The sequence below is a fragment of the Mauremys mutica genome, chromosome 3, assembly GCF_020497125.1.
Source record: "Mauremys mutica isolate MM-2020 ecotype Southern chromosome 3, ASM2049712v1, whole genome shotgun sequence".
Classification (NCBI taxonomy): Eukaryota; Metazoa; Chordata; order Testudines; family Geoemydidae; genus Mauremys; species Mauremys mutica.
In genome coordinates, this window is record NC_059074.1 from 84,814,539 (window position 1) to 84,830,023 (window position 15,485).

The window sequence follows — 15,485 nt, forward strand, 5'->3', positions numbered from 1 at the left end:
GGAGGTACTGTTACTTTTCCAGTTGAATTGGTCTGTTGGAATTAAATTTACAAGATTTTCTTAGATAAGTTCTAGTAGTTTTCTGTGTTGCCAGAGAGTGTAATTAAAAGCTGTAATTCACCATTAGTATTGTGATTTATCTGCATTCTATCTGTGGTAACGTTCTCCAGAAAATCCTAATTCCTAGCATTGGGGGTAAAGAGTTAATTCTTCTCTCTACCACACTTCTTTTTTTTTTATCTTTTAGGGCACAGTAAAGCAGTTCGAGACATCTGCTTTAACAATGCTGGAACTCAGTTTCTTAGTGCAGCATATGACCGGTATCTTAAACTCTGGGACACTGAAACAGGTAGGCTTAAATACATACATGTTCAAATAGGTTAATCATTGTAACTAGTTTTAAATAGCTACTGGTTTAATAGCCAGGCTTTCTCTTATAGTGCAACGCTGCTGTTTCAAACACAGGGAGAGCAATTTTCTCATCTCCTGGATATTTTTGCTGTCACTGTAAAGCTACAGTTAAGGTAGTCTTGGTGTTTAAGATAAAAATCCATCGTAACAAGGGTTTACACGTTTATTTTAAAAAATTACTTTGACTTGAAAACTTACATAGAAAGCCAAAGAATGGGGCCAAACATTTACCAAATTAGAGGGAATTTTTTGGCACCCCTTCACTTAGAAGAATGAAATTAAGTACTAAAAGTAAATTTTTGAATGGAATATTTTACTATAATTTAGTAAAGGATTTATTCCTCCATAATTCTTCCAGATTTAAAACAAAAAAAGAATTTTCCCAAATGGGTTGGGGAAAGAAATAACAGTAATTAAAGCGACGACATTTATTTCACAACATTTGTATTTTCATTGCGAAGAACGTTAACAAATATTCACCATAATGCTGAGTGTCTCGGCCAAATACAAATCTAAGTTATTTACATACAAAAAAAGGTGTATTTTAAATCCTGTTAGATACTAAATATCTAATGCTGCACTACTACTCCCATTGTGCCTCAGTGGTATTTAGCAGATGCTCAATATTTAACTGAAGACTTCCTTAGTTTTGTGCATTTGCCGAATAGATGAAGTTTGCTTTACTTTAACTTGGGTGGTGACTGATCTTAGCTTTCTTGCAGCCAGTCATCTTCCACTTTGCACTTTTTTAATAATCATGTTCAAGGTCCTCTTCACCTAGATTTTCTCAATGTAGGAAAACAGCTAATAAAAGAGTAAAAAATAATCTGGATAGGGCAATTCCAGAGAAGAGGCTTTGGAACACAGAATTGTCAGTAACATTTTTTTTATTTTATTTTTTTTAAATACCTTGCATATCAAAGCTATGGGGCCATTCCAGCTATAGGCAAACTAGGCAACTTCCTGGGGCAGCTGGACCAAAACTGAGTTACACTGTGACCCCGTGCACCAGGTCACAAGGCCACTCACTCAAATTTGGCCCAGACGTCCCTCTATCACGATGGAGGGGCAGTTGGGCCAAACCCACAATGCGTGGTGCTGTGACTAGGTACTTGCCCGCACTTCAGCCAAAACCCTGGATCCATTATTTCAGATGAGAAGCTCTGTTCTAGAGTGGTTTTCAAACTGTGGGTCGTGGAATGTAAGGTACTGGATTGCGGCAGCTCTGGTCAGCATCTCAGACCGGGCCATTAAAAGTCCCGTTGGTGGTGCTGCCCTACTAAGGCAGGCTAGTCCCTACCTGTTCTGACACCATGCTGCGGCCAGCAGCAGGTCCGTCTCCTAGGTTTCGCATGCTGCCCCGCCCCAAACACCGGCTCTGCACTGGCCAGTGGGAGCTGGCGGGGGGAGGGGGTGTGCCTGTGGGAGCGAGCCACGTGGAGCCACTTATGCGCCTCCGTCTAGGAGCTGGACCTGCTGCTGGCCACTTCCGGGGCGCAGCACAGTCCGTGGTGCCAGGATAGGCAAGAAGCCTGCCTTAGCATCCCCGCTGACTGGGAGCCGCCACAGGTAAGCCCACAACCACCACCCCCACCCCAATCCCCTACCCAAACGCTGAGCCCCCCAAACCCAGAGTCCCCACCTGCACCCCAAAACCCTCATCCCTGGCCCCACCCCAGAATCTGCACCCCCAGCCCAGAGCCCTGACCCTCTCCTGCACCCCAACACTCTGCCCCAGCCCTGAGCGCCCCCAAACCCAGAGCCCCCTCCCAAACCCCAGTCCAGAGCTCCCTCCCACACATCAAGCCCCAGCCCAGAGCCCCCTCCCAAACCCTCATCTCCAGCTCCATTGGGTCGCGATCATCAACAATTTTCTTCAACTGGGTCACCAGAAAAAAAGTTTGAAAACTGCTGTTCTAGAGGGTCGGAAGGGGGGGTGGCACACTGAAGTTTTGCCCAGGGCGGCAGATTGGCTAGAGCAGCCTCCCCCAGATCTTTAGAAGTAGATGAGGATCACCGTTTCTGTACTTGGGCGCCATTAACTCAAGTGTTCTGCATGAATTCCGTTTTTAGTTCTTCTCTTAAAATTGGCTTTGTTATGATGATATTGTGGGCCTTCCAGGTTTGTATCTCCAAGTTGTGTGTACTGTCCTTGCTTAGTTTACAAGGGAAAAAATATTTTTTTCTAACTGATAGCCTGCAAATTCAGCTTGGTCTTTGAAAGTCAAAATGGATTCTTTTATTCTCATGCAAATTAATTGACAATACATACTGGAGGCCGAACTCTGCCCTCCTAAAATACATACAATATTAAGGCTGGACACCATTAAAGAGCTGTGTAGAGTGCATCTTTGTTCAGAAGGCTTCATAATCTCCTGGCACTTAGTTTGCAAGGCCATGTCTATGATTGTTTTCCTTAAAATTACTTTGTGGAGACAACAATGGAAATAGCAATATATAAAAAAGATGCACATGTCTGACAGCATTTTAACCACTCTTGTCATCTAAATGACCAGAGCAGGTCTAAATGACACTGTGGGTTAAAAAAACAGCAGCCACTGACATCTTGTTTATACTACTGGTGCTTCCACTGTTGCCACCACCAATGGATCGGTCCTGGTCAGTTCTATTCTGTATAGGTTTTTATCCCTCACTTCTCATGGTAGTATCCGAATACCTTCCAGTAATGCATTAAGCAACATGACTAACACCTATCATGTGGTTGCTCTCTCCCCAGGGGAGAGGTTTGTGCAGTGGTGGGTTTTGTGATGATAGAAAACATTACTCAAAGATGTGGCTGTGCAGGTACTTAGCATCAGTGAGGAATCCAGGAGTGCTCCTTAACTATGAACTCAATTGACCAAATGTGGAGGTGTACCTTCAACCAAAGGAAAATCTACTCTGGCTGCAAACTCTTCAAAATGTTTTTTTCTGACTGTCACCATAGTTTCTGCCTTGCTTGAGTTCAGCTTCAACCAGCTGATCTTGTCCAAGTGTTGGATCTTGCTGGTTGTAGCGGTGAAGGAATAGGATAGGTAAAGCTGTGTGTCCTCTGCATATCGCTGACACTTTGAGTTCATGTTGTCTGACCAGTTCACCTAGTGGTTCTATATAGATGTTGAAAAGGACTGGTGAAAGAATTGTTCCTTGTGGAACTCTACAACTGATGGATCTAGTAATGCAGGTCCCTGATGACTCATGGTGGGGTGCTGATATCTTTTAGGAAGCTTTGGAATTTGGTGGTATCCATGAGTATTCATGGTTGAATCAAGATCATTGGTCTGTCTTGTTGCCTGGCAGTTGGAGGTTTCTGACTACTGTCTTAATAAGGTGATGGGTCTGTCCAAGACAGTGGCTGGGTTGTGATGTCCTCAGTATTGATATTTAGGCTAAAGATCAGGTCCAGCGTGTGACCAGCTGCCTGGGTTGAACCAGGTAGCAATGGTGGGAAAGTTGGGGGGGGGAGGGAAGAGATCTAATATAAACAAGATCCAAGTCATCTCTAGAATAATTCCCAACCTCTGATCTTTTCAGGGAGTTGAAAGCCTATGTTTTTGTTTTCTCCTGATCTAAACTAAGTAAAGCATCTCTAGGTACAAAGATGGATAATTGATGATAGCTTATTACTGCGAGCATTTATAAAACTATGCTTGTGAAACTTTTGAAATGATTTAATTTGAATGGCTTGTTTGTTTACAGGGCAATGTGTTTCCAGGTTCACAAACAGGAAGGTTCCATACTGTGTCAAATTCAATCCTGATGAAGATAAACAAAGTCTTTTTGTGGCAGGAATGTCAGATAAAAAAATTGTACAGGTAAGACTCAGAACTTAATTAAATGTTTCCTGATCTCATAGGTTTATAAAGTAAAGGTTTTGTACCTGAAGTTTAAATTTAGCTGCTGTGTAACGGCAATGCCTTAGACATTTTCTTTCCTTTCTTAACAGTATTTTTGAATGAACACTGCCTCAAAAGCTGTTGCTAGAGTGCTTGCTCTCCGACCTGAAAGTCTGACTAAATATCAGAAGCTTTATAATTTCAAGTTCAGGAATGTATTAGAACTTAAGTGGCTCTGATGCTGGCTGTTTCATTTGCAGTGGGACATTCGAAGTGGGGAGATTGTGCAGGAGTACGATAGGCATTTGGGAGCTGTCAACACCATTGTGTTTGTGGATGAGAATAGACGGTTTGTGAGTACATCTGATGACAAGAGTTTAAGAGTCTGGGAATGGTAAGTTTCAGACCTCACAAAGTTTGATTTCATATTAGTATAGAGCAAACTGGGAAATAGTTAAAAATTGTTAAGTCAAATCAATGCAATTACTTTGAAGTTTTTGTGCAGTAACTTCTTGCTAACCAAACAAAAAGTTAAATTAATTTAACTTCCATAAATCCATTTATATTATTCTCTACAGTAATTGAAATATTTAAAAAGAAGCAGTGCCAGAAAAAAATCAGTGCTGTTCCTGCTGCTAGTTTCTAGTCTATTTGACTGTGCTGTTGACCAATCGTAAATACTTCTCACCAGACCTATATTTTTGCAGTCCACAGGATAGTCTGTGAGCCAGTTCTTAACGTATTTGTTCAGTCAAATGAAACATCCCTTCTTGAAACTAGATGTAAGACAATTAATTGTATTTTTAAAATCCCTTTGAAGTAAAGATTTTTAAAATGTCTAACACTTAACTCTTTTTACTGGCTTACAACCCTCCTATGTTGCAGTACTTATTATCTGAGGCTGCTTTTTAAAACCTGTAAAATTTCATTAACTCTATCCAAAAGCAAAGCAGAGAATGTCATAGTTTACAGAGGACTTCATTGGTATGAATGCACAAGAGCATTCAAGTTACAGGTATTCAATATACTGTACTAGCCCCAAATGAAATAAAGTATTTTGTTTGGTTTAGATAAAAATCAATCTAACATAGCACCTGCAGCAATACAAAAGTTGTTGCTAGAAATTTTTTTCTAGGATAGTCAGACATATGGTATGTGTTTTTTAATCAGTGAAATGATTTGCTTCCTACTTCTGTATAACACACGCTAGATGAATACCAGTCAAATTATTTTAACTTTACTTATAAAGTGAAAGTCGTGCCATGGGCTGTTACGTGGGAACAATGGGCATAGCCATATCTGCTTGTGGCAGACAACATTCCGTTAATGGTTTCTCTCATCTGCTCTCCCAGTGGAGGTGTATCAGTACTTAAATTAAGCATATAAAGAATTGCCTGTGCCATGCTACTTTAGAGTACCGTAGAGATAACTAATAAATCAAATAGTTTAACAGTTTCATTCTAGCTTTTCAGTCTTTTTGGAGTTGCACTGAGAAGCACGGTAAAAACACTGGAAAAAAATTATAGTGGCAGTATTGTGTATTTAATTCCATCCAAGAAAAGGCTTATTTAGAAATATTATTTGAACTGCTCTTCAGTTCTAATGTGAGTTGGGAGAGAGGTGTTCTGTTCAGTTACTGAAACTTACAAAAAGCATGTGGTGATTAAAGAAAATGATTCATTCTGGCTTTTTCATTGAATCCAGCTGGCTAGCTGTACGATCTACAGTAGTTCTACATTGCCCTTCACGTATGGAGGAATCTAGGTCACAGCAGTGCTCAGATGTCCATAATGTACCACGTAGTTACTGCCTGTTTTAAAAAAAAAAAAAAAAAAAGTATATTGAGATTCATTTTAAGCTTGTGCTAGCTCTACTGTTACATGGTCATCTCTGTTCAGTACTCTGGATTTCGCTCCCTGGCTAGCAGTTTGGGAGCTATGTGGAGGCAATGCACTTGGCCACACAGGTGAGAGGAAGTGCCCAGATCATTCTCTGGCTGACTCAGTGGGTGTTTTGACTGGTTCTGAGAGGAGCTATGTCTGAAATTCCTCATCTGGAAGGACTGCCGGTCTGACAAAGTGCTGGTGAGTTATCTCCAAGCAGTTTCAGTGAACCCCTTAGGACTAGGAAAAGTCCTTGGGTGCGATGACTACTAACAGGGATTTCTTTTGTTTGGTTTGTGGAGCCATGTCTGTCTTACACAGAACTGCTGCCTCTTGGGCAGTAGCGTAGCTAGCGGGGGTTCAGTGCAAGCAGCCGCTTCCTCTCAGCATGTTTTCAAAAAGCTGTGCCTGCCAGGCTGGCGCTGGCGGCAGCACGGCCAGAGGAGCCGTGGGACGGCAGGCGCTGACGCGGCGCCACCCAGCCAGCGCTAACAGCAGCATGGCTGGAGGAGCCGGGGGGTGGCAGACGCGGCCAGGGGGGCCGGCTCCTCGGCTCAGGGCTCGGCGGCCAAGCGCTCCCCGGCCTCCCTCCCCGCCCCTTGCTAATGCGACGGGTGGGGGGAGGCGAAAGGGCCCCTGTGCCTTTAAGGCCGCCTGGCTGGCGAGCCCCGCATGGAGCGCACCAAGCGCCGGGGACAGGCGGCGGCGCAGGACGGAAGGTGAACGGCGGGAGTCTGGTGCCTTGCACTGGGGGGTCTGGGCAAGGGGCTCCCCGGGGCTGGGCCCGCAGGGCAGAGGCGCAGGCCGTGCTGTCTGGACGTGGGGGGGCCATGGTGCAGCACAGGAGCCTGGAGTCTGGGGGGGGGGACCCTGTGGGTGGGGCCGGGCGGCACAGCCCTGCGGGGGATACCTGCAGAGCGTGCTGGGCAGGAGAGACTCTCCCGGGACCCCGGGGGCGGGGGGAGGTATCCGCACCCCCAGGAAGCCCGCAGGAGTCTTGAGCCGGTCCGGGGTTAATCTGGGGGGGAAATGGGAGGAGCCAAGTGGGGCATGGCCAGAGGAGGAGCCAAGGGAGGGCGCCTTTTTTATGTTTGCTCACCCTACACTTAAAACCTGGCTGCGCCACTGCTCTTGGGACTGGATGCTCTTGTTTCTTGTGGTCCCTGATAAAATAAATAGCTATAGGATGGAATGTCACCTTCCCTTTCCTCCTTCCCACCACAAAGAATCTAGTTGCAGAACATCACAGCCTGATTGACCCAAATGTAGATAGCTTCAGATTATATTAGAAGTCACAGGGATAGTGTCTCATTCAGATATTATGAACTATAGAATAGATCATATTCCATAATTCAAATTTTGCTTAACAGACTGATTTATAAAGCTAATGTAGAGCGCTTTTCCCACTCCGCTCATTCATCGCTGTGGACTATGGTACAGAACATTTCCTGAAATATGCTTATCTGTCTGTAGACAAATTTCACAGATTTCAGCCTCCAAATTAATTACATTTGCATTAAAACTAAATGAACATGTTCAGTGCTGCAGTTTTTGGAGCTTGAAGAATTTCATGTGTCAAGTTGTCACCAATGCTGCTGTGAATAAATCCCTTTTTCTGTTTTATAACTGGCATTTTATATGGCAGGGTTAATTGATTATTTCACTTCTTGATATGTTTAAATATACAAATCTCTCTTTCTTTACTTTATGTTAATAAGCCTGAAGATTTTGATTTTAACAAGAACTTTAAACAACAGTCTTTAAAAGTAAATATGACCTGCAAATGCTCTTAAAAGCTACATTTAATTACAAGTTTTTAATTGCTTTTGTAGTGTTGTTAATTGCGTAGAGGAATGTTTAGGATGTTTTGTAATCAGACTTCAGTTGGTAAGCATTTTCACTTGGCCAGTGCTGGGAGTGGTTTGACATGTCAGACTTTGCTGGGAACAGCTTCATCCATGATCATTGAATCTGAATTTCATGGATGTTATGCTGTGTACAGATTCTGCTTTCATGTTTACTGGATTGCAGTGTCCTTCCTTTGTGGAACTGCAACAGTAAGAATATAGAACAATAAATGTTTTTCAGATAACAAACTATACACCTCTCCCTCGATATAACGCCACCCGATATAACATGAATTCAGATATAAGGCGGTAAAGCAGCGCTCCGGGAGGGGCAGGGCTGCGCACTCCAGTGGATCAAAGCAAATTCGATATAACGCGGTTTCACCTATAACGCGGTAAGATTTTTTTTTGGCTCCCGAGGACAGCGTTATATCGAAGTAGAGGTGTGTTTGCTCAGTGGAATCTTAACTGGGCTATTCTGAAGTTTGCTTTTCTGCTTTCTGCTTATTGCATCCATATGGCAGTGATATTAAAGTTGAGGTGGTCATTGTATTCTAATCCCCTTGATTTTGGAAAATACAGGATTTTATTCTCACTCCTTAATATTTTCATGGTGCTGCTCAGGTAAACAGTGAAGTGGTTTGGGCTGCTGTGCCATCAGTATGTTGATGACACTCAGCTCAAAATTTTCCTACCTCCCAAGTCACTAGTGACCCATACCCAACAGTGGTATCTAATGCTGGTTTCATTCTCTGCTAGAATGACGAGGCTAATGCAATCCATAGCCTTCAGATGACCTCCCCGCAGAGGTCTGTCTTTCCATAGTTCCCAAGCTCCCATAAGGAAATTGAAGTCTTTTTTTTAAGAGCTTTTATATCTCTGGCAGTTCCAAACACTTTCCCTTTACTTTTCAAGAGACCCTAACTTTTAGTTCCTGCCAGGAGGAAAGAAATCACCATATAGCACTCTAATTTTTGCCAGTGAAGGTTAGAAACTCTCACCACTTATAACTGTCAGCTCATAAAACAATGTTTTGAGGAAAATGTACCAGGTCTCTCAGTTTAGAATTTCCAGTTAGAACAGCCATTGAGGTTAAATTGGATTTTAAGGTCAGCAAACCATGGCAGCATTTTTTGGTGACCTTTAAGAAACTGATCGTGTCTTACTTCCTATTTCACAATTTGGCTTGAAAGAAGTATGAAACTTAAATGTCTTTTATTCTGCCTAATAGTTTAGGGCAGCATATCCTGCAGCAGTCCTGACTACATCTGGTACATTTTAACAGAAAGCAGAGCTGCCTGGAATAAATTCCAGCAGATGAGCCTGCATTAATTTGTGAAGAGAGAAGACAGCAAAACTCACATTGCATTTCAATTCCTTTTAACTAGAATCAAATGCAGGAAGTGTATTTTCCATAATGTGGCTTTATTTTTTAACCTTTACAGGTTACATAAGAGTTCTTTCTAGCTGGATTGAAGATTCCTTTTTGGAGAGGGAGCAGGTTCAGACATGCAAGCTATCAGACGCTGCCTGTCTATTCTAGGAATGGAGCAGTGTCTGACACTGACTTTCAAACATCGCTGCCCTTACCCCACAGCCTCCCTCAAGTGTGACTGAAAACTGGTTTTGTTATTAGTGTAGACAGGGCTATTGTGGGGGGAATCTATACTTTCTGCATTGCCTACATCTCTGGTTCTCAACCAGAGGTCCTAGGGAGCCATGAGCAGGTTTCAGGGTGGCCACCAAGCAGGGCCAGCATTAGATTCACTGGGGCCCAGGATAGAAAGCTGAAGTCGAAGCCTGAGCAGTGTAGCTTCATGAGAGCCCCTGTGGCATGAGGCTTCAAGCAACTGCCCTGATTGCTACCCCCTAACACCAGCCCTGGCTTTTATATGCAGAAAATCAGTTGTTGTGGCACAGGTGGGCCATGGAGTTTTTATAGCCCGTTGTGGGGGACCTCAGAAAGAAAAAGGTTAAGAACCCCTGGCCTACATCCATCACCAAAACCTATTCACAACTGGAGGTATTAAACAAGGCTCGTTTTCTTTTGTCAATAGCACCACAGTAAGAGTTCACTGGGGGGTATTTTTAATATGTTTGAACTCCATTTTAGCCATTTTTCATCTGGACACCACCTCTAATTCTGTGTTTCACAGTGGTTGATTAAATCAGTTGACTTCAGGTGGCCCTTTGAAATATTTCCATTTCTTCATCCATTCACATTTCTTCCTTTGCAGGGACATTCCTGTCGATTTCAAGTACATCGCAGAGCCAAGTATGCACTCGATGCCTGCAGTCACCTTGTCTCCAAATGGTAAGTTAACACTTTACTTAGGCCTTGTCTACACAGGAAAGTTTCACCGGTTATACCAGTATCAACCCTTCCGTATGGATCATTGTATCATTTTGGGGGTTAGCTTAAATTCCTTTCCAGATGACATAAGCTAAACCGGAAAAAGATACTCTTACTCCAGAGTAGGAGTAACCAAATGGGTTGAGTTATATCAGTATAACTATATTTGTTTAAATTAACATGTAGGGTTATACCAAAAAATGTTCCCAAGTAGACAAAAGTCTTAGTTTACTTTCTCTGTAGTGAGAGGCGCAAGTTAGTTTCCTTTTTTATGAACTCTGTCATTTTAAAATCTTTCTGCAAGTGGTAGAAGGAGCAAAGAAAGCTAAAAGGGAGCAGAAGAGGAGAATAGTGTCCCCAGGACATGTCTACTCTTTTCTTGGGACCCTTGAAAGAGTCTTTCAAAGTCACTGTGTGGTCACTGCTCAGGGTAGAGGGAATATGTCCAACAGAAAAGGATTGAGGAGCAGCTTCTCTCTTCAGCGTGTCCCCTTGCCCACCTGGGAGCATCTGCACTGCCCTCTCTTCCCTACTCACCACCAAAACAGGAAGAAGGGTGGACGCATGATTGGTTAAAAAAGCAGCCTTTCTTTTTGCCTTCCAGACACTTCTTCTCCTTTTGAACTGTGAAACTTAAAAATTGAGAGAGAGAGAAAAAGGCTGGTTTGAAAATTAGATATTTAGGATTTATTTACATGGTTAAAATCCTTCAACACATTTTAGACCTGCTTTACACTCAAGTAAAATTGCTCTTTAAATAAAATAAAAAAAAACCAGAAAACCACTGGTAACTCTATTGTTCCACAACTTAAAATGAGTAATTAATGAGATCTGCATCTTGTGAACTTGTCTCCTGGTTTCAGTTATTTGATTGACCAGTTAGGATATCTGCTCACCTATCCTGTTCTTTGTCTAAGCCTCTTCTGTATTTTAAAATGTGACAGTCACCATGGGTAATCTCTGGATGGTGTAGTGATTATAACTGAGAAAGTTACTCTAGGCAATTGAGCATACATGCAGGGATATGCTTCCAAACTATCTCCAGCATTAGATTCTGCCTTTATTAGTTTTAATAGGCAGAAGTCATCTCAATGAAAATTTCCCATGAGTATGACTGATAACTGTACTTGGCGTCAGAAAGAATTGCTTACAGAATTAGGTTTTTTTTTGTATGATGAAATTTGTGTCTGCCACACTAGAAATTTTTCTACACATGTGACATGAACCAAGTCTGTACCTTTCTTCTTTGAGTGAACGCCACTAATACACCATTCTAGGGTCTAGCTCAGAGTTGTACAGTACACGGTAGAAGCCATGCATGTTATTTAACTAAATGCTTTATTAACACAGAATATTGTTGAAACCAAAACTGACAGTGAAAGTTCTAGGAATCTTGGTCAGATTTGTTTCTTCAACTGCAGTAGTCTGACATCTGCCTGAACTTTGTTGCACATACAGGAAAATGGCTGGCTTGTCAATCAATGGATAATCAGATTTTGATTTTTGGAGCTCAGAACAGATTCAGATTAAACAAAAAGAAAATCTTCAAGGGTCACATGGTGGCAGGTTATGCTTGTCAAGTTGATTTTTCACCTGACATGAGGTAAGTTCTATGAAAACTAACTTCTGTCTTAAAGTTGTCATGAGATCCTGCTAAATTTGTTTTTGAAACCCTTTGTAATATACTGATGTGCTGCTGCTGTCCATTTAACCCAGCATTGCTGTGTGGCTACAGAGAGTTTTCTGCAGAAGTTAAAGGGGAATTTGCCTTTTGCCATTTGTTAATTTCAATGGATTCAGTACTAACATTTAGCCCAGTAGTATAAGAAATGAACATTTAGTTGAAGTACTCACAATGAATACTTAATCCTAAATTCTCCATTCTACAAAGACTGTTTTGTGCTGCTATGACCTTAAATCAGCCAGAAGCCTTCCCTAGGTAGATAGAATCTCTACTGTAAGAGGCAGCTAAACTTCATCCCATACCAGCCACAACCCCACTCTGCCCCACCTCAAAGTGAAAGTAAGAGGAGGAAGCATATGGAGGAGGGCAGGCTGGAGCTATAAGGGGGCTTATCAGACCTGAGCTCCACTACACGTGATCCTCTGCTGGTGTAAGGGGCTTTATAGCAGCAACAGAGTTGAGCAGGATGCTTCCTGTTCTAACTAGCACTGGAGCTAAGTAGCCAGGAACCAGGGAGCAGCAACTGGCTTCCTACACACAGGTCTGCAGTAGAGTCACAAGAAGCCTTCCTGTACACACATACCTTGGGTTCAAATTTAAAGCAAAACTGGATCTAGATTGAAGCCTGGTTCTTCTACTTAGCTGTACAACTTCATTAGGCAAACTCTCATCTGCAGCTTTACTAGCGATGTCACATTGGTGTCATTTTAAGACAGTTATGCCCATTTAACTTCCTATAGATAACAAAGCAAGTATATGCATGATTAGCATAATGCACTGCAAAAGTGTTCAAATTTTTAGGGGATTTTTTTTTTAAAGAAAAATCTCTGCAAATTAGGGTTTTTTCCTGGAATTTTCTCTTATCCTCTCAGTAGGCTCTATTACTCAAGCAACATAATGCATGGTATAATCACATTGCTTAGCACATTTACCTCACAGATGATATGATGAATCACTGCACAGCAAGAGCCTGGGCTCTTTAGAACACATCATGCATGCTAATTCTTTGGAATTCCTACTGTCTGTTGAAACAGACTCTCTCTTGAATGGAAAGCTTATTGGATTACTAAATTTTTTCCATTCCCCAGTACAAAATTATCCTTAATCTGTTTTTTGCATTAATTGAAAACATTTATTTTAATGTATGCTTTATAATAATCTTCCAAAAAATGGAAAATAATAAAAGTAGTTCTGAGAGTTTTTAATTGAGCTTTTAATTTTTTAATACAGCTATGTGATATCAGGTGATGCAGATGGAAAACTTAACATCTGGGACTGGAAGACCACAAAACTCTACAGTAGGTTAAAAGCACATGACAAAGTTTGTATAGGCGCAGTCTGGCATCCACATGAAACATCTAAGGTCATCACCTGTGGCTGGGATGGTCTTATTAAATTGTGGGACTGAAGTGGGTACTGCAAGGAACTAAATTTTGGTAAGACTTTTTGTGAACATCTGAGATTGCTAAACATGAACTCTGCTGAGGATGGTTTGATTTGAACTTCCAGCTGTTTTCGGGTTCTTCGCTATTAAAGTACACTGTGCACTCTTGGAAATGAGAAATCTCCCACGCAGAAGACGCAGCTGAAAGGCTACTCTTCTAAGTATGACTTCAAGGTTTGTGAGAAGCTGAGAACAGTCATGTGAAGTGGCCAGAAATAAATATTAATTTGATAAGTTATTTTCTGTTTGATCCACTTTTTCAGAATAAAACGATATTTTCTAGTTTGCGATTCTGGATGTCACACAGTATATGGTGTAGAAGTAGAAAACCAGCAGTTTTGTTGTGTTCTGTAACTGCACAGCTCAGAAGAAAAGTCTCTTTAATCTCTACTGCAGTAGATCTTGAAGATGCACCCATTAATAGACTTTATGGCAGTATTCTGTGGCACCCAAGTTTCTTGGATTTATACAACCAGTGACTAAGATTTATTGATCCATAACAGAAACAGAGCTGATCAAAGGCTTTAGCATACATACCCAATGAACAAACTGAGTATACCCTGCAGACTGTATTCCCTAGACCCTCCATCTGCGTTCTTATATTGGTATCTTGACTTAAACATTTTACATGATACTGATCATGGAGGTTCCTCTACATGGCCATCTTTATTTGAAAGTTTTCTTTATAATAATAAATATCCCCCCAAAACCCCAAGGTAAATTCCATATACTGTTAATTATCATGCTTTTCTGGGACATATTTCAAAGAAAACCACATTCCCTGTCCCTTAATCATATTCTTTGTACAGGGTGCACTTTAGTATTCACTGTTCCTGTATTATATGCACCATATTGTTTCCATGCTAAGCTACTGTATATACATGTCAGTTTCTTTTTTTTAAGAACTTATTTTTAATAAATCTTTTGTACAAAAGTCTGGTTTAGTTTAGTCCTTACTTCTAGCATATCCAAGTCGAATATTCATTATCCTTTCAGTTTGGGGTTTGGCATTTCCTAACTCCCAGTGGTGCCAAGGTACATCCTTGCTTGGATGATACTAAAACAATATATTGATTATTTTGCTAAGCAAATGGGGGCAGAAAAGTCTTTCTAAATTCTTATACCACACTGCGCACCATATTATCTGACTATGAATGAATAATGGAAATAAGGGAAACAACAACAAACTGGTCAGCCTTCAAGCCACATTGGATAACTATTGAATTAACATCATAAAATTATTGCAGATCAAACCATTGCTGTTTGATCATCCAGTTTTATTAGGCATGTCTTAGGAAGAATAGTCATGTTGGACAAGATAAGCCCCTGAAAGCCCTTTCCAGCTCTCACATCTAGCTCGTGGGGAGCAAGGGGAAACTACACTTGAAAGCCAGAAATTTCTGAGTGAAGGTGAAATTTGTTCAAAAATAAATTTGAAAGTCTGAAACCTCAGAGTTTAGATTCCACACACACACTCACTCTTCTCAGCCTTCATACCCAACTATAGTGTGCACTGTCCATTTGACATTGGCACCTCTGATAGGTATTTACAATACATGTACTTTGGTGACTTGACAGATGAGGATGGGTCTGTTTTTGGAGAAAGTGGGGGTACCAGAGGCTATGTGTGTGTGTGTATGGGCGAGCCTCAGACTCATGCAAATATATAAGGCAAGTACAAACTTAAAACTCTGTATGAAGAGCAATAGAAATTTGGTGGTGAATGTTTGGAGGTTATATTGCTGCAGGTGGAAACATGACAGTGTTGGACTCCATTGACTATATGGGGAGTGGGTAAGGGCAGGTTACAGTTTTGAGGCAAGATGAGATGTAGCTATCTCCTACTGAAGATGAGCTCTCAGGCTAGGCAGGTGGCTCTGATGTAGACCGTAAAATTGAAACGTTCTTAAGTAGAAAATGGACAGCAATTGGAGTTCAGCGATATAGAGAATGTGGGTCCCACAGCCGACCTTAACTTTAAAAGCCAAGGCAGACCTGATATAACATTCCATAAGAATTTTTGACAA

The 15,485-nt window shown here is 41.5% G+C and overlaps 1 protein-coding gene across 4 annotated transcripts in view; it reads left to right on the forward strand.

The window, feature by feature from the left end:
* CDC40 (cell division cycle 40) overlaps positions 1-13,566 on the forward strand; it is a 51,269-nt gene extending 37,703 nt beyond the window's left edge. For all 4 annotated transcript variants that reach the window (XM_045011777.1, XM_045011776.1, XM_045011774.1 and 1 more), the window contains 6 exons: positions 248-349; positions 4,111-4,226; positions 4,508-4,641; positions 10,215-10,291; positions 11,789-11,933; positions 13,245-13,566. In XM_045011777.1, coding sequence (XP_044867712.1) covers positions 248-349; positions 4,111-4,226; positions 4,508-4,641; positions 10,215-10,291; positions 11,789-11,933; positions 13,245-13,422 — 752 coding nt within the window. In that variant the 3' untranslated portion in view covers positions 13,423-13,566. The remainder of the gene's footprint in view (positions 1-247; positions 350-4,110; positions 4,227-4,507; positions 4,642-10,214; positions 10,292-11,788; positions 11,934-13,244) is intronic.
* The last annotated feature ends 1,919 nt before the right edge of the window (positions 13,567-15,485 follow it).